Source organism: Microcebus murinus, chromosome 6 (assembly GCF_040939455.1).
Source record: "Microcebus murinus isolate Inina chromosome 6, M.murinus_Inina_mat1.0, whole genome shotgun sequence".
Taxonomy (NCBI): Eukaryota; Metazoa; Chordata; class Mammalia; order Primates; family Cheirogaleidae; genus Microcebus; species Microcebus murinus.
In genome coordinates this window covers 47,254,146-47,281,563 of record NC_134109.1, presented here as the reverse complement: position 1 = coordinate 47,281,563, position 27,418 = coordinate 47,254,146, and the positions used below count along the sequence as shown (strand labels likewise).

The 27,418-nt window shown below is 38.6% G+C and overlaps 2 protein-coding genes across 4 annotated transcripts in view; one reads left to right on the top strand and one right to left on the bottom strand.

Moving 5' to 3' along the window:
* ATL1 (atlastin GTPase 1) overlaps nucleotides 1-27,418 on the top strand; it is an 83,281-nt gene that overhangs the window by 12,808 nt on the left and 43,055 nt on the right. For 2 of the 3 annotated variants that reach the window (XM_020285807.2, XM_012757894.3), the window contains exon 1: nucleotides 11,059-11,327. In XM_020285807.2, the coding sequence (XP_020141396.2) occupies nucleotides 11,294-11,327 (34 nt within the window). In that variant the 5' untranslated portion in view covers nucleotides 11,059-11,293. Of the gene's footprint in view, nucleotides 1-11,058; nucleotides 11,328-27,418 lie in introns of those variants that run through there. The other variant, XM_020285809.2, reaches the window with a different exon arrangement.
* LOC142871469 (large ribosomal subunit protein uL30) lies at nucleotides 7,873-8,692 on the bottom strand. Its single transcript, XM_076004040.1, has one exon. It carries the CDS (start codon nucleotides 8,646-8,648, stop codon nucleotides 7,902-7,904), a length of 747 nt encoding a protein of 248 aa, XP_075860155.1. The 5' UTR covers nucleotides 8,649-8,692; the 3' UTR covers nucleotides 7,873-7,901.

Genomic DNA, 27,418 nt, shown 5'->3' with positions numbered 1-27,418 from the left:
GCTGGAACCTATTCTACTAAGTGAAGTATCTCAAGAATGGAAAAACAAGCACCACATGTACTCACCAGCAAATTGGTATTACTGGATCAACACCTAAGTGGACATATAGGAATAACATTTATCAGGTATTGGGCGGGTGGTAGGGGAGAGGAGGAGATGGGTATATACAAACATAATGAGTGAGATGTGCAGCGTTTGGGGGATGGTCACGCTTGAAGCTCTGACTCGCGGGAGGGCATGGGCAATATACGTAACCTTGACATTTGTACCCCCGTAAGATGCTGAACAAAAAAAAAGGAAAAAAAATCCCCAAAACAATAGATGCTGGCATGGATGTGGAAGGAAAGTAATGCTTATGCACTGTTGGTGGGACTGCAAATTAGTACAACCTCTTTGGAAAACAGCATGAAGATTTCTCAAAGAACTAAAAGTAGACCTACGTAACATTCAATCCAGCAATCCCACTACTAGGTATCTACCCAAAAGAAAAGAAGTCATTTTATCAAAAAGACTCCTGTGCTTGAATGTTTATTGCAGCACAATTCAAAATAGCAAAGATGTGGAATCAACCCAAATGTCCATCAATTCATGAGTGGGTTAACAAAATGTGGCATGAAAAGGAATTAATTAGTGTCTTTTGCAGCAATTTGGATGGAACCAGAGACCACTATCCTAAGTGAAGTATCTTAAGAATGGAAAAACAAGTACTACATGTACTTTCTAATAATGTGGAACTAATTGATGGGCACACATGGGCACAAAGAATTAAAAATTGTTGGAAATCAAGAAGGGGGAGGCAGGAGAAAAGGAGAGGTAAAAACCTACCTAACAGGTACAATGAAAAATATTCAGGTGATGGTAACACTTATAGCCCTGACTAAAGCATTATAAAATCTATCCATGTAACAAAAACATTTGTACCTCTTAATAATTTGAAATAAAAAAAGTTAAATAAAAGAAAAGGAGAAAGAGGAAATACTCAAGAAGAGGGAGTGAACAGATCTCAGTAACATCTCTCCCACATACAAAGTACACCCACACCTCTCTTTCAAGAGCCCTAAGTCTCTTATCATTATGGCATTAACATACAGTCCAGGATCTCACCATATCAATTAGGTGTAAGTATGGATGAGGCTCCTTGGGAACAGCTCCTGTGTTCAACTCCTTTACTAGCATTCTGAAAAAACGTGAACTAAAGAGACAAGTGACATGCTTGACATACACCCAACATACAATGATAGGACAGGCAGAAGCTAACTAATTCATCTGTTTGACTCATCCAATAGCCAAATTAGTTTTGGAGAATGTCTATGGATTATTAAAATTTAATCAAATGTTGATGCTATAAAAATAAGTAATTCAGAATCTAAGCTGTTAGAACTTTAAAATATTTTGAGCATTAAGAGAATATGATTATGGGACCCCAGTCACAGTCAGGTAGCTGTAACCTTTGTCTCTCTGATTATAGATTAGCCATTTTCCTTATGTACATTGTTTTGTAAAATGTTGTAAATGACTAAATGGTGCCAGGGAAGGCCCCTTCTCTCTTAACTGTTGATCTTCATTATGGATTAACTTCCTTCTTTCACACACAAGTACTTCATGACAATCATCGCATTGTCTACAATGGAGTGTTAAATGCACTTTTAAATTGGAAAGGTAATGAAAACAAACTGTATGGAAAAAGAAGCAAACTGTAACTAATTAAATTGTTGTAACTCATAAGCCAGCCTTGTATAGAAAAAATGTTATAATTCTACTAAATTTCTTTGTGTTATATAAAAGCAAGACCTTAACTTTTAACTTCAGAGTACTGACCCCATTTTTCTGAAGTCTTTGTTTCCTAGATGGCTATTCCCAGCTTTTCACTTGAATGAACTCTTTAAAACTGGATTCTAATCCTTTTAATTCTTTCAAGTTGACAGTGCCAATCCTAGTTGTAGTTCCACATGTGGGGTTTTTTACTAGAGCAAATCAGCACAGATCTTGGCACCTACAATGTAGCTATTGACTTAAACCCAGAATGTAGCTTTCTTTTCAATTCCTATCAGCAAAAATAATAAGAAGCAGTTTGCCTTCACATGACTGTGACAGAACTGTGATTGTCTTACCTCAAGGCTATTTAACACTTCTGTTTATGAGGGAGTGTCATTCCAGAGGGACCTTTGTTAATTGACATCCAGTAGAACATCATGATCATCTATTATCTTGATGACATTTTATAAATTGGACCTGGTGAGCAGGAAGTAGCACTATAAATATTTTTTAAAAATCCTTAAAACCAGAGGATGAGAGATAAACCCAGTTCAGGGACCTGTCACATTAGTAAAATTTCCAACAACCCAGTGGAGTTCTGTTGCTCCATCTTGCATCATCCACCTCAAAGAAAGGTGCACATTGCTTGGTTGGCCTGCTTGGATTTTGAGGACAATGTACTGCATTTGCTGATTTTTGACCCATTTACCATGTAACCTATAACACTGCCAGTTTTTCACAAGACTTAGAATAACATAATGCCCTACTGAAGGTCCAGACTATGGCACAAGTTGCCCTGACACTTAGGCTTTAGGATTCAGCAGACCCAATGGTAAATAAGGATGGACTCTTACAGTAAATACAGTATGGAGTCTCTTACAAGCACAATAGGAGAATCTCAATGCAGATTCCTAGGGTCTTGGGATAAGAACACACTCTCATCTGCTGACAGTTAATCTCCATTTGAAAGGCAACTCTTGGCTTGCTACCAGGGCTTGATAGAAACTAAACACTTGACTATGGGAAACTAAGTGACTATGTGATATAAACTGCTCTTTAGAATCTGGGTGTTTTCTAATTTACTGAATCATAAATTGAACATGGGCAGCAGAATTCCATCATCAAATGGAAAGGTATATATTGGGGTGGCCTGAAATGATCTGGAAGGCACAAGTAAATTATGTGAACAAACTTCCATTGTACCTGCCCTTCCTTCTTTGCCTCTTTTTGTCTTTCAACCCACATCTATGGGCTAATGGCCATTTAGCAGAGGAATAAAAAGTTTAGACCTGGTTTATTAATCGTCTGCATGATATTCTAGCACCAACTTGAAGCAGACAGCCACTGAATTATGGCCTCACACCATAATCGGGTGGCCTTGACAGATAGGAGGAGAAATACTCCCAGTAGGCTTAACTTTCAATAGTACATTTGATTACCCTCTTTGTTAGGAAGAAGTATTGGCCTGGGATATGAATTTATACTGATTTATGCACAGTAGCTAATAGGTTGGTCAATGACCTGGAAACAAAAAGATTTAAATAAGGAAGTCAGTGGGAGAGGTATTATGGATGGGTTCTTAAATTGTTCAGAATGTGAAAATATCTGTGAACCACATTACTGCCCGCTGGAAAGTACCCACCCCAATAGCCAGTTCTACGAGATGATCTGTCCTGTAGATGTTAGTCAGCTTCTTTATGGCAATAGGAATGTAGGATAAGAGTAGACTCACCAACGTGGACTTCTGCTTGCCGAAAATAATTCAGTCACTGCCAGTGTGAAGTGTTTAACCTGCTTATAGCGGAAGCCATTACAGAGACCCCAGATCAATCAGCCATCTGGTGGCAGTCTAATTATGCTAGATGATTTCCTTTATGGAGGGAAGAGTGATTTGTTCTCATGGGAATAGATACATATTCTTATAATAGGTTTATCTGCCCTACCTGGAAAGCTTCTACTAGTACCACAATTCATAGGTTTATAGAATGTCTTATTTCATCACCATGTATCACAAACAACATTATCTTTGAGCAAGATCCCAATTTTACTGTGAGGGAAGTATGGCAACAGAGGCATGCCCATGGAATTAACTGATCTCATCTCAAACCCATCACTCAGAAGCAGCTAGTTTGATAGGATGGAGGAAAGGTCTGCTGAAGGATCAGTTGTGGTGCTGGCTGAGAAAAACCTGTGAGGACATGGTATAGGTCGGACTTAACCCAGGAGCCACTATATGTTGCCATCTACTCCATATTCAAAATGCATGAGTGTGGGAACCAACAGATAGAAGTAGGAGTTGCTCTTCAATTATTCCTAATAAATCTCTTGAAGAATTCTTATCTCTACAACATAGGACTTGGTGGGTTTAATGGCCCTAGTGCCCAAGGGACAGATACTTCCCCCAGATAACACAGTCACAGTTCTATTAAATAGGAAGCCAAAACTACCACCTTGCCATTTTGGGGTCTTTAGACCACTGAATCAACAGTTAGAGAGGATGTCATTGTACTGGTTGGGGTGATTGATTGTAATTACCATGGGGAAATCAGTTGTTGCTCCATAAGAGAACAAGGAGAACTATGTCTGGAACTCCAGGTATGCACTAAGGTGCCTCTTAGTATCCACATGTCTAATATTACCAGATAATGGGAAACTGCAGCAATCCAGTAAAGACCAAGACCACCAAGGACTTGGGGCCTATGGGTGTGAAGTTTGGTCACCCCACCAGATGAAGTATTAGTAGAGAGTAATGGGAAAATAGAAGCTATGATTATCACCTTGGGCCCAATAACCATCCTCTCTCCTCTTTCCTTACTATCAGAACCATAATTTTGTTGACATTTTCCAAGTGACCATGTTTATCGAGAGGAGATTAAGACATTCCCCCATCTTAGAGGATAAATCTTGCTTGGTCTAGCTCTAGACTCATTCTTCTTGTTAAAGGAATGGTTTAGGCTTGGATAATTTTGGACAATGACACAAGAGATAAAGTCTGCTGGAGTCCTTCTAGGAAGGTTTTCCTTGTTGTTAACAAGATACACAGGACACAGACATGCCTTTTTCTGTCTATAGGCATGCGTATCTGCCTCTGATGATTGGAACAGCGAATGCTGTTAGGAACCATGAGAGGAGCCAGCATTAAAAAATAAGCCAGCACACTGAGGATGGTAGAGTACAACGTTGGTCCTTGTGGCAAAGTCTTCTGATTATTTTCCAAGGTCCATTTCCTTTTTTTCTTAGTATTAGCCCCATAAATTGTAGTTGCATACATGGTATATTTATCAACAAGGTGGGACATGGTAGATCAATGCTGTTTGAATAGAAATAATATGTGCACCTTATGGATTGTACCCTTAGAGAAAATGGATATATTCACCTCTTCCCTTTCTCCCCTTCTATATGGCTAGAATGAAAACGTAAATGCCCAAGCTAGAACAACCGTCTTGTTTCATATAATGGAAGCCCCAAGTGAAGGACAGAAGAAGGTATAAAGAGCGTGGGAAGCCACTATATTAGCTCTGGATGGCTTATGCTCAGATTATTTCATGAGAGAGACACAGATAGATAAATATTTATCTTATTTAAGCCACTGAAATTTTATAGCAGCCAAAATTATTTCCTGATGAATATAGCCCACGATGATGTTGAGCTGATGAATTAGCCACCATAGAACCAGTCTATCTTTAAACAAATTGTTATGGGAGAGTAAATGTCCTTTTTTGTGAAGCCATTTTGAGTTATAGCCAAATGCATTCAATTGATATGAATACTTTTTCAAGATTGCTAGTTATAAAGGGAAGGAGCAAATTGGTGCCCCAACTCTCAACTTCTTAACTATTAAGAAACTTCTGATTGAGGCAGCCTTTTACTTATGATGGCAGAAAACAAGCATGGTGAAGGAATGTGGTCTTTGTGGCTGGCTTCTTTCACTTACCATAATGTTTTCAAAGTCTAGCCATGTTGTAGCATGCTATCAGTAGTCCATTCCTTTTTAAAACCAAATAATATTCCATTATATAAATATACTACCTTTTGTTTATCTAGTCATTATTTATTTAGATTATTTCCACCTTTTGGATATTACGAATAATACTGTTATAAATATTCCTGTGTAAGTTTTTGTGTGGATATATGTTGTAATTCCCTCCCTCTCCCCTCCCTCCCTCCCTCCTTTCCTTCCTTCCTTCCTTCCTTCCTTCCTTCCTTCCTTCCTTCCTTCCTTCCTTCCTTCCTTCCTTCCTTCCTTCCTTCCTTCCTTCCTTCCTTCCCTTCTTTTTTTTTTTTTTTTTTTATTTTGAGACAGAGTCTCACTTTGTTGCCCAGGCTAGAGTGAGTGCCGTGGCATCAGCCTGGCTCACAGCAACCTCAATCTCCGGGGCTCAGCGATCCTACTGCCTCAGCCTCCCAAGTAGCTGGGACTACAGGCATGCGCCACCATGCCCGGCTAATTTTTTTTTGTATATATATTTTTAGTTGGTCAATTAATTTATTTCTATTTTTTTTTGGTAGAGACAGGGTCTCGCTCAGGCTGGTTTCGAACTCCGGACCTTGAGCAATCCGCCCGCCTCGGCCTCCCAAAGTGCTAGGATTACAGGCGTGAGCCACCACGCCCGGCCTTTCCTTCCCTTCTTTTTGTAGAGAGACAAGGTCTTACCCTGTTACCCAGGCTGAAGTGCAGTGGTGCAATTATAGCTTACTGTAACCTCAAACTCCTGGGCTCAAGCAGTCCTCCTGCCTCAGCCTCCAAAGTAGTAGGACTACAGGGATGCACTACTATGATCAGCTAATTTTTTAAAAAAAATTATTTGTTGAGATAGATTCTCACTGTGTCACCCAGGCTGGTCTTAAACTCCTGGCCCCAATCGATCCTCCCATCTTGGCCTCCCAAAGTGCTGGGATTACAAGTATGAGCCACCATGCCTGGCCTTATGTTATAATTTCATTGGTATATATATCTAGGAGTGGAATTGCTAAGTCATATGGTAACTATGTTTAACTTTTTGAGTAATTACTAGATTGTTTTTCAAAGTGGATGCACAATTTTACATTTTCACTAGCAGTGTATGAAGGAATCAATTTCTCTACTTCCTCACCAACACTTGTTGTCTTTTTGATCATCCTAGTAGGTGTGAAGTGGTATCTATCTCATTGTGGTTTTGATTTGTATTTCTCTAATGATTAAAGATGTTGCATCTTTTCATGTGCTTATTGGCCATTTGTATGTATTCTTTTGAGAAATATCCATTTAGATCTTTTGACCATTTAAAAAAATTAAGTTATTCATAATTTTATTATATCATTCTGATACCTCAGATTTCATTTCAATACCCCAGGGTTCATTCTATCTTCCCCCTTTTCTCCTTTTCATATTACAACTTAATCGCCAACAGTGAGAAAGCTGGCTCTAATTATGCACCATATTTTACATGGTGCATAATGTTCAGTTCTAGTGCACACATAAAAGTAATTTTAGAATTGCTAACCCATATATCCTGGAAGAAAAAAATTATGAACTAGAGTATAATACTTGTATATAGTTCTTTTTGTCTTTAGTCTTTTAGCATACAGTCAAGATACTGTTTTCTAAAGTTCCTCAGGTTAGTTCGTTTCTTCCTATACTCTTCAGTGACTTATGTTATTCACCTGCAGTGCAGTTAGATTCACTGTTGTAAAACTGTAATTCCATTTTTAGCTCTCCCCATATCTGGTCAATTTACATTGTTTATCTATTTTGGAGAATGTGAAACGTTACCACAGTTCTAAGAATCAGAGTTATCTAAAAAGGTTACACTTAGAGAACTATCAGTCCCCCTAATTCCTGCTACCCTATTCCCATTCTCCCATTGTTCCCACCCTCTGCCCACCCATCTCCTATAGGTAACCAGTCTTATTGGTTTCTGGTTTATTCTTGCTGTATTAATTTTGCACAGATAAACAGTTAGATTTTGTATTTTTTTTACACAAAGGGTACACTATTTGCACCTCATCCCCATTTAACAGTGTATTCTAGAAATCACTGTATCAGTTTATGAAGATCTTCTGTATTCTTTTTTGCAACTACATAGTGTTTTTTTTTTTTTTTTCAATTTGAAAGCAGTCACTGTTTATTAACTGACCAGATTACAAAAATAATCATGGTAGACACCTTAGTTCATTCTTCTGATAAGCCTATTGATCTGGTCCTCCCTGTTGCCAGCATCTCCACCTTCTACAAAATGGGTTGTCTTTTTCTTCATTCCACCCCGTGGAGATGATAACTTGAAGGGCCACAGGAAATTATTTGCTTCTTTGAAGCGTTTCCCAACAGTATAGATCTCATGAATCAGATCCTCCATGCAGATGATGCCATATTTACCAAGAGATCGAGCAATCAAATCGTTATCTGTCAACGCAATTCGTTTCTTATTGATTTTGCCATAACCACGCTTGTAGATTAGTTCATTTACTGACTTTAGGTTTGGGTACCCCCATGCAATATATGGTTCTACAATCCTCAGCATGTTAATTGAAGCCTTGTTGAGCTTAACAAAGGTTCCATTGAAGATCTGCCGAAGGCGAAGAAGCTGCAACACCTTTCGGACCTTTGGGCTCACACCATTGATACCACGGATCCTGATGACAAATGCCAATTTGGGTTCTGCAGGTACATAAAAGTTGCCTGCTTTTCTTGCCATCCTAGCCATTCGAATCTCAGTTCTGTACATCTGCCTGTATTCCTTGTGATAATGCTTAGCTTTTTCATAGATAAGCTTCCTCCTTGCCTTTCGAAGCATCTTTTGGGCAAACTTCTTTCTCAGGCGTTTGATCTTCAGCTCCGCGAAATTTCTTCGCTTTTTCTTAAGGGTTTCTGGCACAGCAGGAACCTTCTTTTTCTTCTCTTCTGCGCCCTCCATGGTTCCAGCCGGAAAAGAGCTACATAGTGTTTTATTGTACAAATGTATTATAGTGTATTCAATTGTTCTATATATGGGCATTTAGGTTGTTTCCAGTATTTTATAATTACAAAAAAACTAGCAATAAACAACCCTGTATATTTGTATTTTCATACTGTTGAAAGTATTTCTTCAGAGTAGACTAAATTCATGATTTGAAAAAAAAAAATGTTTTAGCAGTGTCCACTGAATGAATCTAGAAACAGTGACACTACTGCCAACAATGAGTACAACTAGCACCCAGATCTTGGTTTCTATTGTAAATACCTTCTCTCATTAAAAGGAGCTAGAACTTCTTGGAGAAATGACTAATTTTAGTTCTAAGGCAGGGAAAATACAAAGGAAATCTGAAACATTTCCTTGTGCCAGAAAACAAGGAAATGCTTAAAGAGAAATAGAGACATGTTAAAAAGAACACAGGAGTGATTCACAGGTGCTCCCATTGGCCATATTTAGAGCAATTTGAGCATTAAAAAGAATGAGGATGTTAATGGATAATAACTTTTTTTTTTCAGATTCCATGACTTCATAGTGGTACTCAGCAAACAAAGGTGAAAGAGGGAATGCCAGCTACTAAGTGTAACATGTAAAAGAGATCTATAATTATTTTTAAATCCCCATTTAAAAATTACTAATGTAAAATTGATTCAGGCAAAGATTTCAATGGATGCTAAAATCATTGGATGAAAAATTCTTGGCCAACAGTACAAAAATATATTTACAGGTATTAATTGAAGCTTTTAAAAAATAATTCACATAGGCTGGGCACGGTGGCTCACGCCTGTAATCCTAGCACTCTGGGAGGCCGAGGCGGGCAGATTGCTCGAGGTCAGGAGTTCGAAACCAGCCTGAGCAAGAGTGAGCCCCCGTCTCTACTATAAATAAAAAAAAAAGAAATTAATTGGCCAACTAATATATATAGAAAAAATTAGCCAGGCATGGTGGCACATCCCTGTAGTCCCAACTACTCAGGAGGCTGAGGCAGCAGGATTGCTTGAGCCCAGGAGTTTGAGGTTGCTGTGAGCTAGGCTGACGCCAGGGCACTCACTCTAGCCTGGGCAACAAAGCGTGACACTGTCTCAAAAATAATAATAATAATAATAATAATTCACATAGAACACTCTTCCTTTTGTTCTATGAATTTGGTTTGTAGGTATAGGGTGAGATAATTTCTGTCTCACGTTGTTTCATTAGCATTTGGGGAATGTAACTCTATTGAATGCAGCCCCCCTTCAAACCATAATGTAAACTTGGTTTACAGAGTTCACAGCTCTGTGGTCACTACAGCCATTAACTGAAATATGGAATGCATAAGATTTTGCAGTGGTGGGTGAAAGGTTTGGTTTCAGACATGTGGATTTTGAAGTGGCAGTAGGAAAGCTAAAAGGGGATAACCTCAGGCAGCTATAAACTCAGTTCTGGTAGGATGATCCTCTGTCTTTTAGAGAGCATAAGGCTGGAAGTATGGGTTGGGAATCATCAGCATGGAGGTCCTGTCTGAAGCCATCACAGTAAATTACACGGAGAGAGTGTAGCATGCGGAGTTGCTTAGATGGGGAATAAGTAGAGACCATGGATCTGGTAATTAAGATGCTAGCAGTGATCTCCTAACAACCAACAAGCAAATGCAAGAGAAATTGTGAGGAGGTGAGGTATGGGATGATGGTATCTTGAAAGTCAGGTAGCATGAAGGGACAACGTTTCTAGGATACTGAAAACTAAGTTTTTAGGCAGAAAGGAAAAATATTTTTTAAAGTTTTTTTTTTTTTCTTGCTTTTCATTTAAAATTGTCTGCAACCTTTATGGCTGCCAAGGCCCATCCCAGGCTATGTGGTATGATTTTACTTTAAATATCTGCTATTGGATAACTCCAGACGTTATCTCTGCAAATCTAGGGGGAAATTTCGCCCACTGGACATTGAATTACAGATTATGATGAATCTTCAGCTTGCATTCATCTTGCTCTTCTTGATATAAATTGTGCTATCCTAATTTTAAGACAGACCTGCTCAGCATACAGATACAAAAATACATAATACCTTCTTTGCTAACATGACCTTGCTTTTAAAATGGAAAAATAAAAATTGGTGCCTGGTAGATAAATGCAGATTGTTTTAACTACTTTGGCTATATACATGTTGTCGGCTTGTTTGTACAGATGTGTAACCGTTCTAGGAAACGGGCATTCGAGCGTCAAGAATAATGCAGTGTATTTGTGTGTATTACTGTGACTAGATAAAGCCGTTAAATTCTTTGAGAGAGTGTGTGCGGGGGTGGGGGGCGGTGCTGTTTATTTGTGTGTGTTTTCCACCGAAAATGTTGCGGTACATCGTCTGTCGCCGTCTTGACGCTCTGGGGGTGGGCTGAGGTGGGGAGGGTGTGACGCTGGTATTTGTGTGAACTCGAGCCTGTGATGCTGAGCTTGGTTCATCCGCTTTCTCCTCCCTTTCCCTCCCCACTCCTTCCCACCAGCGCCACAGCAGCATCCTCGGAGTCTGAGCGAGCTGCGCCCTGCGCGGGCACAGAGCCTCCCTCCGCCAGCAGTCTGCGGCCGCGGAGACGACCGCGCAGCGACAGCGCCTCACCGCCGCCAGCCCCCGACCACCATGGCCAAGAGCCGCAGGGACAGAAACAGCTGGGGTGAGTAGCAGGTGCTACTCGCGCAGCCCAGCCCGCGCGGGGTCCGGCCCTCGGCTCTCCGCTCCTGCAGACGCGGGGCCCGAGGGCTGCGCGGTGCCCGCGTCCGCGGCTGGGAGATGGGCCGCCGCCAGCTGCTCCCTGCTGGGCCCGCGGAACCACGACCCAGCCGCACCCACGTCGCCGACCCGCGCGGCCGGGCGCCGGCTGCAGCCTCGCTCGGGCCGGGCCTCCGGCGCCTTCCCCACCCCCCGCCCGCCTCCTCCCAGCATTTGGACAGCACCCACTGGGCGCCTCGGGACTCGTGGGCTCCGCCTGGGCGAGCGGGCGGAAGGAAGGCGGTGAGGGCGGGCAGGGGGCTGCTGCCACCCGGTCGGGAGGGGCGAGGGGTCGGTGATCCGGAACAGGCGGAACCCCCAGCCCCTGGCCCGGGAGCGGCGAGCTCGCGGCAGGGCAGGGCAGGGCAGGGCGCCGGCTCCCCGCGGGCGGGCGGGCGGGCGGCGCGGGGGAACAATGAGGCCGAGCGCGCCGAGCGCTGCAGACGCGAGCGGCCCGGAGAAGGGCACCCTCCTGGGAGTCCCCCAGCGCTGCGGTACTCGTCTTAATGTGGGGGTTGGGTGAGGGAATTTGGGAAGAAGGAGAGCAAAGTTGTGTTTTCCAGCCTTCTGCCCCACCCGGGGCTTGGTGCCCCGTTCAGCCCTGCCCCAAGGGTGGCTTTGTTCTTTGATTTTACCTTTTAGAGATATTGGGCTCATGATTCAGCACCAGGCCGAGGGGAGGGGAAGAGAGAGGCTAGGCCCAGTGGGTTCACGCCGCGAGTGGGTGGGCGGCGCTCACGCAGGCGGAGAAGAGCCAAGGCAGGGATGCGGGAGAAATCACGACCCCGCCCGCTCCGCCGCTCAGACCCGGTTCTGGACGGTTAGTGTGGGCAGGTTGGGCGTCTTTTCTCCAGGGGCATGTGATTTCTTGCAGTCACAGTGCTGAACTCACCAGCATCTTAGGAAGGAAGGCCTTCTAAGGCATTTTATTATCTGAACCAGAGCGGGTCCCAAGCCACAGTAGTGGGTAGAGAAATACTTTGTTAATTAGCTTTGAATTATTATTATTTGGAAAGTTCACACCCACTAGGAGTCCAGAGCTGCTTGATTCTGTACCATATCTCAGTGAAATCTCTTCTATAACTGTCTATCTGACTAAGAGGCTTAAAGGTAAATTTTAATTGGTTGTCTCAGTTTACTTTTATCGAAAGACTATATATCTCTTTGCTTCTGATTGTTCTGAGGGTCACAGGATCAACTTGACCTCTAGTAGGCAAGGTTTACATCTGAGAGGTTAACCAGGGTTTGTGGCGAGTTGGAACAGGTAGGTCTGTCAGTTGGCTGAGTTTAAGAGAAAGTGGTTCTGTTTTCTGAGGTCATCAAACCCCAATTTTAGTAGATACGACTATTGTAATAACACCATTTTCTTAGCTTCCTCTGAAATCTGAGTGAGCGTTTTCAGAGTGTCCCCTTCCCACCCTTTCCTTTGGCCTCAAGAATATGAATTTCTTGAACACTCACAGTTAAAGTGAACATATTCCTCTGAAATCTGAGTGAGCATTTTCAGAGTGTCCCCTTCCCACCCTTTCCTTTGGCCTCAAGAATATGAATTTCTTGAACACTCACAGTTAAGGTGAACAAATTCAAGTTAGTTTTGGTCTTAATCTGCACGGATTGTTGACTCCACTCTGTTAACGGAGGCATGTGAAAATTTATCATGCAGATTAAATTTTTCTCTGTGAAAGCTCTAGATTATTATTGTTTGGTACTTCCTTTAGTTACAGACTTCTTATATAGTAGAGGTAATTTCTCTTGGGAATGTGGTCCTCACATGGGATTTGCATAAAAATTACCTTGGGACCTTATCAGAAATGCAGACTCACACATCTTCCAGCCAGAGCTTTGGAATCAATAGATCTGAAATAGGGCCTAGAAATCTGCCTTTTGACTAGCATTTTAGGTGATTGAGAAGCATCTCAATCTCAGATGTTACTTTGGGAAACTCCACCTTAGATTATTTATGTTTGATAGAAACATATTCCAGATAGTTTACCCAGTAGTTATCAGGAAAGTTTCAATTCAAGTGATGGATTAGGGAAACAAATACTAGAGTCACCATAGTGTTCACTGGAAATTTTTACAGAAAAGAAACAGTGGAATTGTGGAGTGTTATCTTGATGTTCTATAGAAATGCTTTGCTATTCAGATTTTTTCTTTGCTGTAAAGTATATATGACATAAATGACAAAAAATGTAGCATTTGTAGTAGGAGATAGAGGTTTTGGCAAAGATGTTAGCCACGTCTGTCTTGATTTCATTTTGTTACCAGCACCTAGTAGGATGCAGAACACATAGGTATTTAACAATAACAATCGTCACTGAGCTAATGACACATAAGGTAGGTACTATAATCCTCATTTTAAATATTAAAAGGCAGAGCGAGTAAATATAGCCAGGAATCCAGCTCTGGCAGTTTGACTTTGGATTCTACCATTTTTACCACTATTCCATACTGCCTCTTTGTTGAATGGATAGTACCCTCTGCATTGTGTAGAACAACAGTTTTCAAGGCACGTTTGTCTGTGTTACTACATTTGCTCTTCAGCCTTTTAACTAATTATATGTGTTAGGACATATTATTCCCCATTTTGCAGATGAAAAAACTAAGTCTTGGGTAGGTTAAATGACTTGGTGAAAGTCACATATTTGGTAATTTAGTGATTTGAGATTAGAACTTAGGGTTTTTTCTAATTTATTTTCTATAACATGATGTTGTAGAAGGTTTTTATAAGACAATAGGGTATGAGGATAGTGGAGAAAATAGGCCCGTGTAGAAACCAGAGGTCTCTGATGAGAAAAACCTGTAGTGATAGCTTTAAAAAGATGGTAAATTGACCTTATTATCTAGCTAAATAAATATTTTTTAAGCAAGTTGGAAGGAAAATGGCAGGGGATCAAGGTAGACAATCTAGAATTGGAAAATATAGTAATTTTTAAGAGAAGAGAAGAAAGATATTTGCAAAATCAGTATGAGAGTTAAAATTCAGATAATAACCCTGTAGGACCATGTAATAAGTATTATTTTTTAAATCTAGAAGCCAGAGACCTGTTAAGTTTTGCAGGAGCCATGAAAGCTAGAAAGCAAAAAAGCATCTCTGCTGAATCAGAGCTGGGGGTGGTGTTTGAGGATCATACCCAGAGATACAACTGGGAAGCAGGTCTGTGAGTGGAACTGAGAATCCCACCACCTGTTCCTAAATCTTTACGTAAGATGTTTGAATAAATTTAAGCATTTAATAGTCAATTCCTCATAGGTAGGCATTATTATTCTTATTTTAATGTTTAAAGAATCTGAGATTCAGAGAGCATAAGTAAATTGCCAGAGGTACCATAATGTGTAAATTATAGATCTAGGATTTCAATTCAGGGTAGTTTGCTTCCACAGTCCATGTGATGAAGGCAAAGAACTAGAATAGTATGTCCAAAAGTGCCACAACAAGCCTATCTAGGATTAAGCTGGTGTAAGAAATCAATGCTCTATAAACTTGATCACCTTGGACTGGAAATGCAGACAAAGAATGTGCTAGTGTGGAAAATAAAGGGGACAGATGAGTATCAGAAACAGTAGCCCAGAAAGCGGTCATTCAGTGCTGGGCTAGAGCTTAAATACTACCAGAAACAAAGCAGAAGTGCACATTTTGTGTCTTCATTTTTGTTAATTAAATTGCTTTAAAACTTGGGATATCACATGGGAATCTGAGTTTTCTACAATGTAACAAAAACTGACAATGTAATGTTGCTTTAGAAAAATAATGTTCCTACGGAAGTGTCAGCTTTGCCTGCCTTTAAAAAAAAGCTATCTTAGCTTCACAGTAAGTGTAGGAAATGTCCATTTGTTGAAAAGGCATTTGTAGAAAATTAATTTTTAGCATTCTGGTTTGGTTTTTGAGGAAATATTAAAAATAATCATTAGTATAGTTACCTCTTGATCTTTTCCAATTGATGCTTTATTCTTTTTTTCTTGAAATGAGACTATTTGTCCCCTTTTACTTACCTCATTTTCTAAATACCACATCCTTCTAAAACAAACAGAAAAATTTCTGCTGGGTCATACATGTACTATATGACATGTACTGCATGTATGACATATACTGTAGGTTTTCCTCCCCTATGTTTTTCAAATTCAATTTGCCTTCCCTTCATCTTTTTTCAAATACATTCCTCCTGTGGATATATATTTTTCATATTTAGCATCTGCTTATGCCTTGTCTTGATGACTCCTGAGTTACGCCTTTGCTCCATTTCAAACTCTGCAGGCTTTATTATCTTCAGAACTGGTGGCTAGACTGTAAGCAGAACCTGTGATCACCAGGGAAATGATCTACTATTATATACTTCCAGTCATTAAAAAGTTTAGATTTGGAGGCTCTTCCTCTTTTACATAAAAATTTTTTCTGAAACATATCTATATGCAAAAGAACATTTAAAACACACATGTTTAGTTTCAAAAAGAATAATCATGAGCACCTATCTACCCCTTACCCCAGCTGAAGAAATAGGACTTTATCAATATTTTGTCACTTCTTGTGTGCCCCTACTTAATGGCAACCTCCAAAGGTAAACACTTTTATAAATTTGATGTTTCTCATTCCTTTGATCATTTTAATAGTTTTACTATAAATAAATATATTATTATTATTATTTAGTTTTATATTATTTAGTTTTACATGTTTATTATATATTTATTTATTATTATATGATAATAATAATATATTATTTGGTTTTACATTTTTAAAAACCTAATATAAACAACATCTGGAGACTATGCATTTTTTTCACAAAATATTTTGTTCACTACACATTCTTACCCACACTGGGTATTATAATAGGTGTGAGATGATATCTCATTGTGGTTTCAATCTGCATTTCACTGATTACCAGTGTGGTGTGAGCATATATTCATATATTTATTGGTCTTTCATATTTTGATCTCAATACCTACTTACCCTTTGCCAATTTTTATTAGGTTATCTTTTTCATCTTGCTTTGTAAAAGTTCTTTATGTATTTTAGATATAAGTCCTTTATTGTCTTACTCATCTCTTTTGCCACTTTGTGACATGACTTTCATTTCTTTATGGTATATTTTAATAAACAGACATCTTATATTTAAACATAGTCAATTTAATCAATATTTCCCTTTATGGTTTATATTTTTGTGTTTTAAAAAATCTTCCCTGGCCGGGCGCTGTGGCTCACGCCTGTAATCCTAGCTCTTGGGAGGCCGAGGCGGGCGGATTGCTCAAGGTCAGGAGTTCGAAACCAGCCTGAGCAAGAGCGAGACCCCGTCTCTACTATAAATAGAAAGAAATTAATTGGCCAACTGATATATATATAAAAAATTAGCCGGGCATGGTGGCGCATGCCTGTAGTCCCAGCTACCCGGGAGGCTGAGGCAGAAGGATCACTCGAGCCCAGGAGTTTGAGGTTGCTGTGAGCTAGGCTGACGCCACAGCACTCACTCTAGCCTGGGCAACAAAGCGAGACTCTGTCTCAAAAAAAAAAAAAAAAATCTTCCCTGACCTCCAAGTTATAAAACACTCTTCTATATTATCCAGTTTTAAATTTTTGTATTTTATCTTTTTCAATTAATTTATTATGGTAAAATACACATAACATAAATTTTACCATCTTAACCATTTTGAAGTGTACAGTTCAGTGATACTGAGATATTCATATTTTTGTATAACCATCACCACCATTCATCTCCAGGACTCTTCTTGCAGAACTGAAGCTCTGTACCAATTAAACAATAACTCCTCATCCCTCCTTCCCCCAGTTCCTAGCAGTCACCATGCTACTTTTTCTATGCTTTGACCATTTTAGGTACTTTATATAAGTGGAATGATACAGTTGTCTTTTTGTGATTGGCTTATTTCCCGCAGCAAAATGTCCTCAAGTTTTATCCATGTTGTAGCAGAATTTCCTTCCTTTTAAAGACTGACTAGCATTGCATTGTATGTATAGACCATATTTTGCTTATCCATTCATCTGTTGATGGACACTGGTTGCTTTCATATTTTAGCTATTATGAATAATGCTTCTATCAACATGGGTGTACAGATATCTCTTTGAGACCCTGCTTTCAATTCTTTTGGATATATACACAGAAGCGGAATTGCCGGATCATGTGGTAATTCTATTTTTAGTTTTTTGAAGAACTACCATATTATTTTCATAGTAGCTGTACTATTTTACATTCTCACCAATAATATACACGGGTTTCAATTTTTCTACATCCTTGCCAATACTTGTTATTAATTATTTTTTAAATAGTAGCCATTCTAATGTATGTGACATGCTATCTCATTGTAGTTTTGATTTGTACTTAATATTCTAATTTTCCTTGTGATTTCTGCTTTGATGCATTTGTTGTTTAAGAGTATGTTGTTTAGTTGCCACAAATTTGTGAATTTTTTCCAGTTTTAATTCTGTTGCTGATTTCTAACTTTATCCATTGTGGTTGCAAAAGATACTTTGTATTATATCCATCTTTTAAAATGCATTGAGGCTGGGCAAGGTGGCTCACGCCTGTAATCCTAGCACTCTGGGAGGCCAAGGTGGGCAGATTGCTCGAAATCAGGAGTTTGAAACCAGCCTGAACAAGAGTGAGACCCCATCTCTACTATAAATAGAAAGAAATTAATTGGTCAACTAATATATATAGAAAAAATTAGCCAGGCATGGTGGCGCATGCCTGTAGTCCCAGCTACTCGGGAGGCTGAGGCAGAAGAATTGCTTGAGCCCCAGAGTTTGAGGTTGGTGTGAGCTAGGCTGACGCCAGGGCACTCACTCTAGCCTGGGCAACAAAGTGAGACTTTGTTGACACAACAAAGTGACACTTTGTCTCACAACAAAGTGAGACTCTGTCTCAAAAAATAAAAAAATAATAATAAAAAATAAAATGTATTGAAACTGAACTTGTGGCCTAATATATGGTCTATCTGGAGAATGCCCCATATGCACTTGAGAAGAATAAGTATTCTGTTGTTGTTGGGTGGAGTGTCTGTATTTGTCTGTAAGATCAAATTGGTACATTATGTTGTTCAAGTCCTCTATTTCCTTGCATATCCTTCTTTCTTTTCTGTCTGATTGTTCTATTTTGAGAGTAGGATATCAAAGTCTCTATTATTATAGAACTATTTCTTCTTTCAAATCTGTCAATTCTTGCTTCATATATTTTGAGAGTGTTATTAGGTATATAGATGTTTATTATTGCTATTTATTCAATTGCTCTATTGAAACTTTTCTTAATATATAATGTCCTAGCCAGGCACAGTGGCACATGCCTGTATTCCCACCTACTCAGGAGGCTGAGGCAGGAGGACTGCTTGAGCCCAGGAATTCAAGTCTATAGTGTTCTATGATTGTGCCTATGAATAGCCACTGCGTTCCTGCCTGGACAACATACGAGACCTTGTCCCTAGGAAAAACAAAAGCCCTTTGATTCAAAGTCTGTTTTGTCTGATATTAGTATAGCCACCCTTGCTCTCTTTTGGTTTACATTTACGTGGAATATCTGTTTCCTTCCTTTCACTTTTAATCTGTTGCGTCTTTAGATCTAAAGTGAGGCTCTCGTAAATAGCATATAATAGGATCATGTTTTTGAAATCAATTCTGCCAATCTCTGTCTTTTGATTAGAGAGTTTAATCTATTTTAAAGTAATTACTGATAAGGTAGGACTTCTGTCATTTTCCTATTCATCTTACATATGTCTCATAAATTTTTCCCCCTCATTTCATTACTGTCTTCTTTTGTATTTAGTTGATTTTTATAATATAATGTTTTTATTCACTTATCATTTCCCTTTGTGTACATTTGATAGCTATTTTCTTTGTGGTTACCATGGGGATTACATTTAACATTCTAAAGTTGTAACACTATAATTTTAATTTATACCAGCTTAACTTTCATAGCAAAAAATTTTGCTCCTTTACATCTCTGTCTTCCCCCTTTCAGTTATTGGTATCACAAAATTATATCTTTATATATATTATGTATCCAAAAATTATTTCTTAGAATCCATTAATTTCTTAAATTGTATAGAAAACAAAATGTAGAGATATAAATCACAGTAACAATAATACTAGCTTTTAGACCAATAATTGTTTTTTTAAAATGTATTAGTCTCTTAAAGCATATAGGATATAAAAAATGAAGTTACAAATTATTATTAAAATAATACTAACTTCTATAATGGCCCATGTATTTACCTTTACTGAGATTTTTATTTCTTCATATGGCTTCAAGTTACTGTTTAGTAGTCCTTTAATTTCAACATGGAGGACTAACTTTAGTGTTTCTTGCAGGGCAGGTTTAGTGGTAATGAACTCCATCAGTTTTTGTTTACCTAGAAATGTCTTAATTTCTCCCTTACTATAGAAGGACAGGGTTTCCAGATATAGGATTCTTGGGTTTTTTTCTTTTAGTACTGTGAATATGTCACCCCACTACTTTCTGGCTTCCGAAGTTTCTGATGAGAAATCTGCTGATAATCCATTGACAATCTCTGTATCTGATGAGTCATTTTTCTTCCACTGCTTTCAAAATTTTCTTTTTGCCTTTGGCCTTCAACAGTGTGATTATTATGTGTCTCAATGTGGGTCTCTGAATTCATCCTACTGGGAATTTGTTGAACTTCTTGGATGTTTATATTCACATCTTTCCTCAAACTTGGGAATTTTTCAGCCATTACTCTTCAAATGATCTCTCTTCCCCTTTCTTTCTCTCTTCTCCATCTGGAACTCCTACAATGTGTTTCATGTGATTTTGTCCCACAAACCCCTTAGGCTCACTTCACTTTTCTTCAATATTTTTTTCTTTCTATTCCTTGGGCTCAATAATTTCTATTGTCCTATCTTCAAGTTTGCTGATTTTTTCCTTCTGTCTGCCTTTGAATCTCTCTAGTGAGTTTTTCATTTTAGTTATGATACTTTTCATCTCTAGAATTTCTTTTCGGTTTCTTTTTAGGTTTTCTATCTCTATTGAAATTTCTATTTTGTTCATACATCATTTTCTTTACTTTCTCCATGGCTTCTGCTGGTTCTTTGAAATTAAATAGTTGTTTTAAAGTCATTGTTTAGCAGGACTGCCATCTTGCCTTTCTCTGGAACAATTTCTGTTTCATTTTTTACTTTAAATGGGACATACTTTCTTATTTCTTTGTATGGCTTGTGATTTGTTGAAAACTGGATGTTTGAATATAATAATGTGGTAAGTCTGGAAGCCATATTCTCCCCCTTGCCTGGGGTTTGCTATTTTTTGTTTTAATTGTTGTAGGCTGTCTCCAGGTCAAGGACGAGCCTAAGATGTAAACTTAGGGTCTTCTCAGATCTTTTCTGAGCTTGTGCCTTTGTCTGGGCATGTGTAGTAACTGATTTTCCCTGTATATGCAGTTGTTTTTGAATTTCCTACTCTTCAGTGTCTGGTTTCCAAAAGGGGGAAAAAAGAAAAATGAAAGGAGTGCACTGGCCCTTTAAATCCTCTGGAAGTTACCTAAGCCAGAGTGGGAATGGCTTTCATCAATGAAGGGAGATGTGCAACAATGACTGCCCACCTGTCTGTAGTTCCATGATCAGAAGCAGCAATCAGAATATAGATAACCAAATTTTGGTGTACAAGGTCCTCATTGCTCACCCTGGCTCCCACAACCTCCATGCAAGCTGCTCCAGGAACACGTATGGCTGTATGCCGTGGGGCTAGAGGCTGGGGTATAGGTAGCTGGGGCTGACCTAAGAGCTGAAATTGACTGAAATTAACTGCAATGTACTGCCAAGTTTATACCTGGAAGTTGCAAGCCTTCAATAGACTCAAGAGTTCTTCCCAGAACTCTTCTTAGTATTTTTGTCTTAATTCATCATATCTTAAAAGACTTCATCAGGTTTTTCCTTTATTCATAGTAATAGTTTTTGTAAAAAACATCACTGGGTATTGAATTTTAACAACTGAATTTTCTACATTAGTGGAAATAATTATATAGTTTTTTTCTTTTTTAACTTGTTAATGTGTTTAATTACATGAATTGATCTCCTATGTTGAAGTGATATTGCATTCCTGGTATAAACGGATGCTACTCATGCCGTATTACCTTTTTGATACATTGCTGGCTTTGCTAGTCTTTTGATTAAGACATTTGCAAGCATGTTTACAACAAAATTTCCTTTCTTGCACTTTCTTTGTCTGACTTTGGTATCAAGGTATCAAAGTTATACTAACTTTATAAAATGAGTAGGAAATATTTCCTTTTCTTTTTTCTATTCTCTATAAGATTTAATGTAAAATTAGAACAATCCAGTCTATTTATATTAATAAACTAGTCTATTAAACCATCTGGACTTGCTGTTTTCTTTATAATAAGATTCTGAACTATTGATTCAATTTCTGTATTGGTTATAGGATAAAGTTTTCTGTTTCTTCTTCAGTCAGTTTTAGTCATTTACCTTTTTCTTGGAATCTGTCCATTTCATCAACTTGGTATAAGATTGTTCTAAGTTTTCTGTTATTTTTTCTGCTTAATTTTATTTATTTTTGTCTTCCTTATTACATCTTTTATTGTATAATTTCTTTTTTTATTTTCTATTTATTTAATTTCTGTGCATCTCTATTCTTATCTTTACTTTCTTTAGGTTTATTCTATATTTTTATTCTTTTTAGTTTAAAAAGTTGAATGCGGAGCTCATAAATTTTCAGCTTTTGTTCTTTTTCTAATGGATGCATTTAAGGCTACAGATTGTCTCTACATATCAATTTAACTGTATCATATATATATATATATATTTTTTTTTTTTTTTTTTTTTTTTTTTTTTTTTGAGACAGAGTCTCACTTTGTTGCCCAGGCTAGAGTGACTAGAGTGAGTGCCGTGGTGTCAGCCTAGCTCACAGCAACCTCACACTCCTGGGCTCAAGCAATCCTACTGCCTCAGCCTCCCAAGTGGCTGGGACTACAGGCATGTGCCACCATGCCTGGCTATTTTTTTCTATATATATTAGTTGGCCAATTAATTTCTTTCTATTTTATAGTAGAGACGGGGTCTCGCTCTTGCTCAGGCTTGTTTCAAACTCCTGACCTGGAGCAATCCGCCCGCCTCGGCCTCCCAGAGTGCTAGGATTATAGACGTGAGCCACCGCGCCTGGCCATATATATGTTGATATGTAGTAGATTTATTCTTGTTCAGTTTTACGTATTTTAAGTATCCATAGTGACTTTTTAAAGCTATGAATCTAAGAAAATATGGATTTTTCTAAATTATATTTTTGTTATTGACTTGATTTCATGCTTCATTTTATTCTAGACAGAATCTATGGTGTATAACAGCATCACTATCTATGGTTATGGAAATATTCTATACGTGCACTGTTCAGTATGGTAGCCACTAGCCACATGTGGCTATTGACCCATGAAATAAGAATGAGGAATGAAATATTTAATTTAATTTTTTTATTAATTTAAATTTAAATAGTCACATGTGGCTACTGACTATAATATTGGACAATTTATGTTTATAGAATTTTGCTTTGAAGTTTGTTGAAATTTGCTTTATGTCCTAGTACATTTTAAAGTTTTACAAATGTTACATCTGCACTTGAAAAGCATGTGTCCGAATAATGGCCAACAAACATGAAAAAATGTTCAACATCATTAGGGAAATACAAATCAAAACCACAATGAGATGTCACTTAACTCCAGTGAGAATGGCCTTTATCAAAAAGTCCCCAAACAATAAATGCTGGCATGGATGTGGAGAGAAAGGAACACTCCTACACTGCTGGTGGGACTGCAAACCAGTTCAACCTCTGTGAAAAGCAATATGGAGATACCTCAAAGCAATGTAAGTAGATCTACCATTTGATCCAGCAATTCTACTACTGGGCATCTACCCAAAAGATCAAAAGTCACTTTATGAAAAAGATACCTGAACTCAAATGTTTATAGCAGCACAATTCACAATTGCAAAGCTGTGGAAACAACCCAAGTGCCCATAAATTCATGAGTGGATTAATCATGTGGTATATGTATACCATGGAGTGCTACTCAGCTTTAAGAAACAATGGTGATATAGCACCTCTTGTATTTTCCTGGATAGAGCTGGAACCCATTCTACTAAGTGAAGTGTCTCAAGAATGGAAAAACCAGCACCACATGTACTCACCAGCAAATTGGTATTACTGGATCAATACCTAAGTGGACATATAGGAATAACATTTATCAGGTATCATGAGGGTGGGAGGGGTGAAGAGGGGATGGATATATATAACCAAATGAGTAAGATGTACAACGTTTGGGGATGGACACGCTTGAAGCTCTTACTTGAGGGGGGAGGGTGGGCATGGGCAATATATGTAACCTTAACACTTGTACCCCTATAATACACTAAAATAAAAAATAATTAATTAAAAAAAAAAGGAAAAGCATGTGTCCATTAGCTCAAACTTACTAAATGTATTGTTCATATCTTCCATACTCTTATTTTGGACTGCTTTATCTACCAGATAGTGATATCTGATAGATATTTTAAAGTTCTCAGATATGTCAAAAAACATGACAGTGGATTTGTCAATTTCCCCTTCTGTTCTGTCAAACTTTGCTTACAGACTTTTGAGCTGCATTGTTAAGTGCATGCAAATGTGGAATTGTTACAGCTTCCTGATGAATGGAGACTTTTATTTTTATGTCATGAGCCTCTTTATCTTGACTAATGCTTTTTTCCCCAAAGTCTATTGTCTGATACTAATATAGATGCTTCATATTTCCTTTGCTAATTTAGTTTGTGGGGCCACTCAGCAGGGATGGCTGGGGAAGGAGTCTGACTGATATCCACAAAATGAGTCATCTTATGCACCTTATTACTGAGAGCCTCCTCAGCAGTGAATGTCCTTTAGTGAACATTCCCAGGGGACCGAATACCCTCACAATCTGTGCCCATTTCAGAGGTCCACCCACGTACTTCTTCCAAGTACCTGGTCATCTGGCCAAAGTGATAGCTATTGTCCATGAATTGATATAGTTCTCTACCTTTGGCGTGAGCTGCAAGCTTCATAGCTGCTATCCACTCACATATATATTCTTTTTGTTAGAAGACAATAATGGCTTTTCCCTCATTCTGTCTTCCAAATATTGTGAGTACCTTTCATTGGCAAAACCTAAACCAGAATTCTGCTAAGACACAATTGTAAGAATTGTAGTACTGTAGTTTCCACAGTCTCTGCAATATAGAAGAGAGCTTAGAATGGTGGAGATAGACCTGAGTATGACACAGATGATACTCAGCACAAAGAGTAACCATCCATTTTCAGAATAGCTCACTCAAAGATGATTAAAAATCAGATAATTTGGCCGGGCGCTGTGGCTCACGCCTGTAATCCTAGCACTATGGGAGGCCGAGGCGGGCGGATTGCTCAAGGTCAGGAGTTCAAAACCAGCCTGAGCAAGAGTGAGACCCCGTCTCTACTATAAATAGAAAGAAATTAATTGGCCAACTGATATATATATAAAAAAATTAGCCGGGCATGGTGGCGCATGCCTGTAGTCCCAGCTACCCGGGAGGCTGAGGCAGAAGGATCACTCGAGCCCAGGAGTTTGAGGTTGCTGTGAGCTAGGCTGACGCCACGGCACTCACTCTAGCCTGGGCAACAAAGTGAGACTCTGTCTCAAAAAAAAAAAAAAAAAAAAATCAGATAATTCTTTAGAAACCAATTACTTTTAAAACTGACTCTTTCCAGTGACTGTAAATGCTTATGTATTTGTTTTTCTTAGTGGGAATTATACTTCCCATCTGCCTTTTTCTTAAACTATGTGAACATATTTTCTTATGATTAGGTTTTTTCTATAACGTGATTTCAAATGGCTGCATATTTTGTATAATATAGCTGTGACATAGTTTATTTACAGTTAGTTTATTTACAGTTAGGCATTTAGGTTGTTTCCAATTTGCTACTATACAAATAATGCTGTTATGAACCTCTATGTAGATAAATACATGTGCACAGTCCTGATGATTTCCTTAAGATAAATTCTTGGATATGGAATTGTTTTATTAAAAGGTATGTGTATTTTCAAATGTTTTTTACTGTTTCAAATACTGAGGATATATACATATTTAACCTTTACCAGTTATGATAGCTAAAAAGTATATCTTCCCTACCCCTCACACCCAGTCCTTGATTCAGGAAGGTTATCTCCTTCTGATTAATGTATCTTTAATTACTAGATAGGCTGAACTTTATCAGAGTTAGTCTGACCTTTTCTTTTCTTTGCATTTAATTTGTTATTATTTTTATTATTTCTTGAGATGGATATTAGATTATGATTTTTCAAACATCTTTACTACTCTATATATTTCAAGGTATAAATTTCCTCTAAGCAAGTTTTCGATGTCACATTTTCAATTATTTCAGTATAAATAAGATATTACACCCTAATCTACTAATTAAATATTTATATGAAAAGGGTCAAAATAGCCAAGACTGATAATAATTACAACACAAGAGAGCTTATCCTACCATATATAATAACTTTTTTAACAAGACTATTTTGATTAAAATAGTGTAGTACTAGTGCTAGCATAGACAAATTGATGAATAGATCAGAACATTCATCAGATACTTAGTTTACAACATTTTCTAATTTCCATTATGATTTCTTCTTTAATCCATAGGTTATTTAAAAATGTATTGCTTAATTTCTAAACATTTAGGAATTTTCTAAATATCTTCTTGTTACTAATTTCTAGTTTGATTCCTCTATGATCAGAGAACATATTATTTATTATTGTAATACTTGGAAGCTTGGCAAGATCTGATTTATGAACCAGTACATGGTCTATTTGGTAAATGTCCCATATCAACTTAAAAAGAATGGGTAGTTCTGTAATTAATAGATGTCAGATAGCTCAGGCTAATGATACTGTTCAAATCTTCTACATATTAATGATTTTTTTCTGACATTTTAGACAATGAAAAAAAAATTCCTAGAAAGATATAATGAACCAGAGGTGTCTCAAGAGAAAATATCAAGCTTATTAGTACTAATATAACTATAGCACCATAACTATTAAGGAAATTGAGGATAATAGGCCAGGCACAGTGGCTAACACCTGTAATTTCTAGCACTTTGGGAAGCTGAGGCAAGAGAATTGCTTGAGGCCAGGAGTACAGCCAGGAGTTCAAGACCAACCTGGGCAACATAGTAAGACCTTGTCTCTACAAAAAATTTAATAATTAGTAGGGCATGGTGGTGCACACCTGTAGTCCCAGCTACTTGGGAAGCTAAGGTGGGAAGATCACCTGAGCCCATGAGTTCGAGGTTAGAGTGAGCCATGATTGCACCACTGCACTCCAGCCTGGGTGACAAGAGAGACTCCATCTCTTAAAAAAAAAAAAAATTCAATAAATAGAAAACACCAGGTCCACATAGTTTTTCTGGCGAATATCAGAAAAAGTATATCTATTAAACCAAACTGTAATAAATGTGACCCCAAATAGGAATATATTGGAAACAGTCCCTTTAAAACCAAGAAGTCATGGGAGAAGGATCAAGATGGCGGACGAGAAACACCGCCAGAAAGAGTGTCTCTGCAGAAAAGACAGATTCTAGCAGAAATTAGAAAAAAGAAGCAAGAAGGCGAGCATACAGCAGATGAGGGCCTGAAGGAGGGGTACCTGAGACCCCGGGAGACTCCACGGGAGGAGGCTGCGGAGGAGAACTGGAAGCTGAGACCACCAGAGCAGCCTGGAGACCAGCGGGAAGGGTAGGTGGATAAATCACCTTTCCCCTCCCCTGCATTTGGGACTGCTGGTGGGCTCCCCAGCGGGTGGAGAGACCTGCGGACACCAGCCCAGAGACGGCCGCCGCCAGCTAACGGTGAGCCTGTAGCAGACGTGGCACCAGACTCCCAAATCCCTCGGGGCACCTTCCTGTGCACAGACCCGAGCCTCACAGCAGGCGCCATATTGCCTCTTTCTCCCCTCCGCCGACCCTACCTGCGGCTGCCCAGAGAGA

Excerpts from the sequence above, each read along its gene's own strand:
- LOC142871469 (XM_076004040.1), bottom strand. The coding sequence starts at position 8,648 with ATGGAGGGCGCAGAAGAGAAGAAAAAGAAGGTTCCTGCTGTGCCAGAA.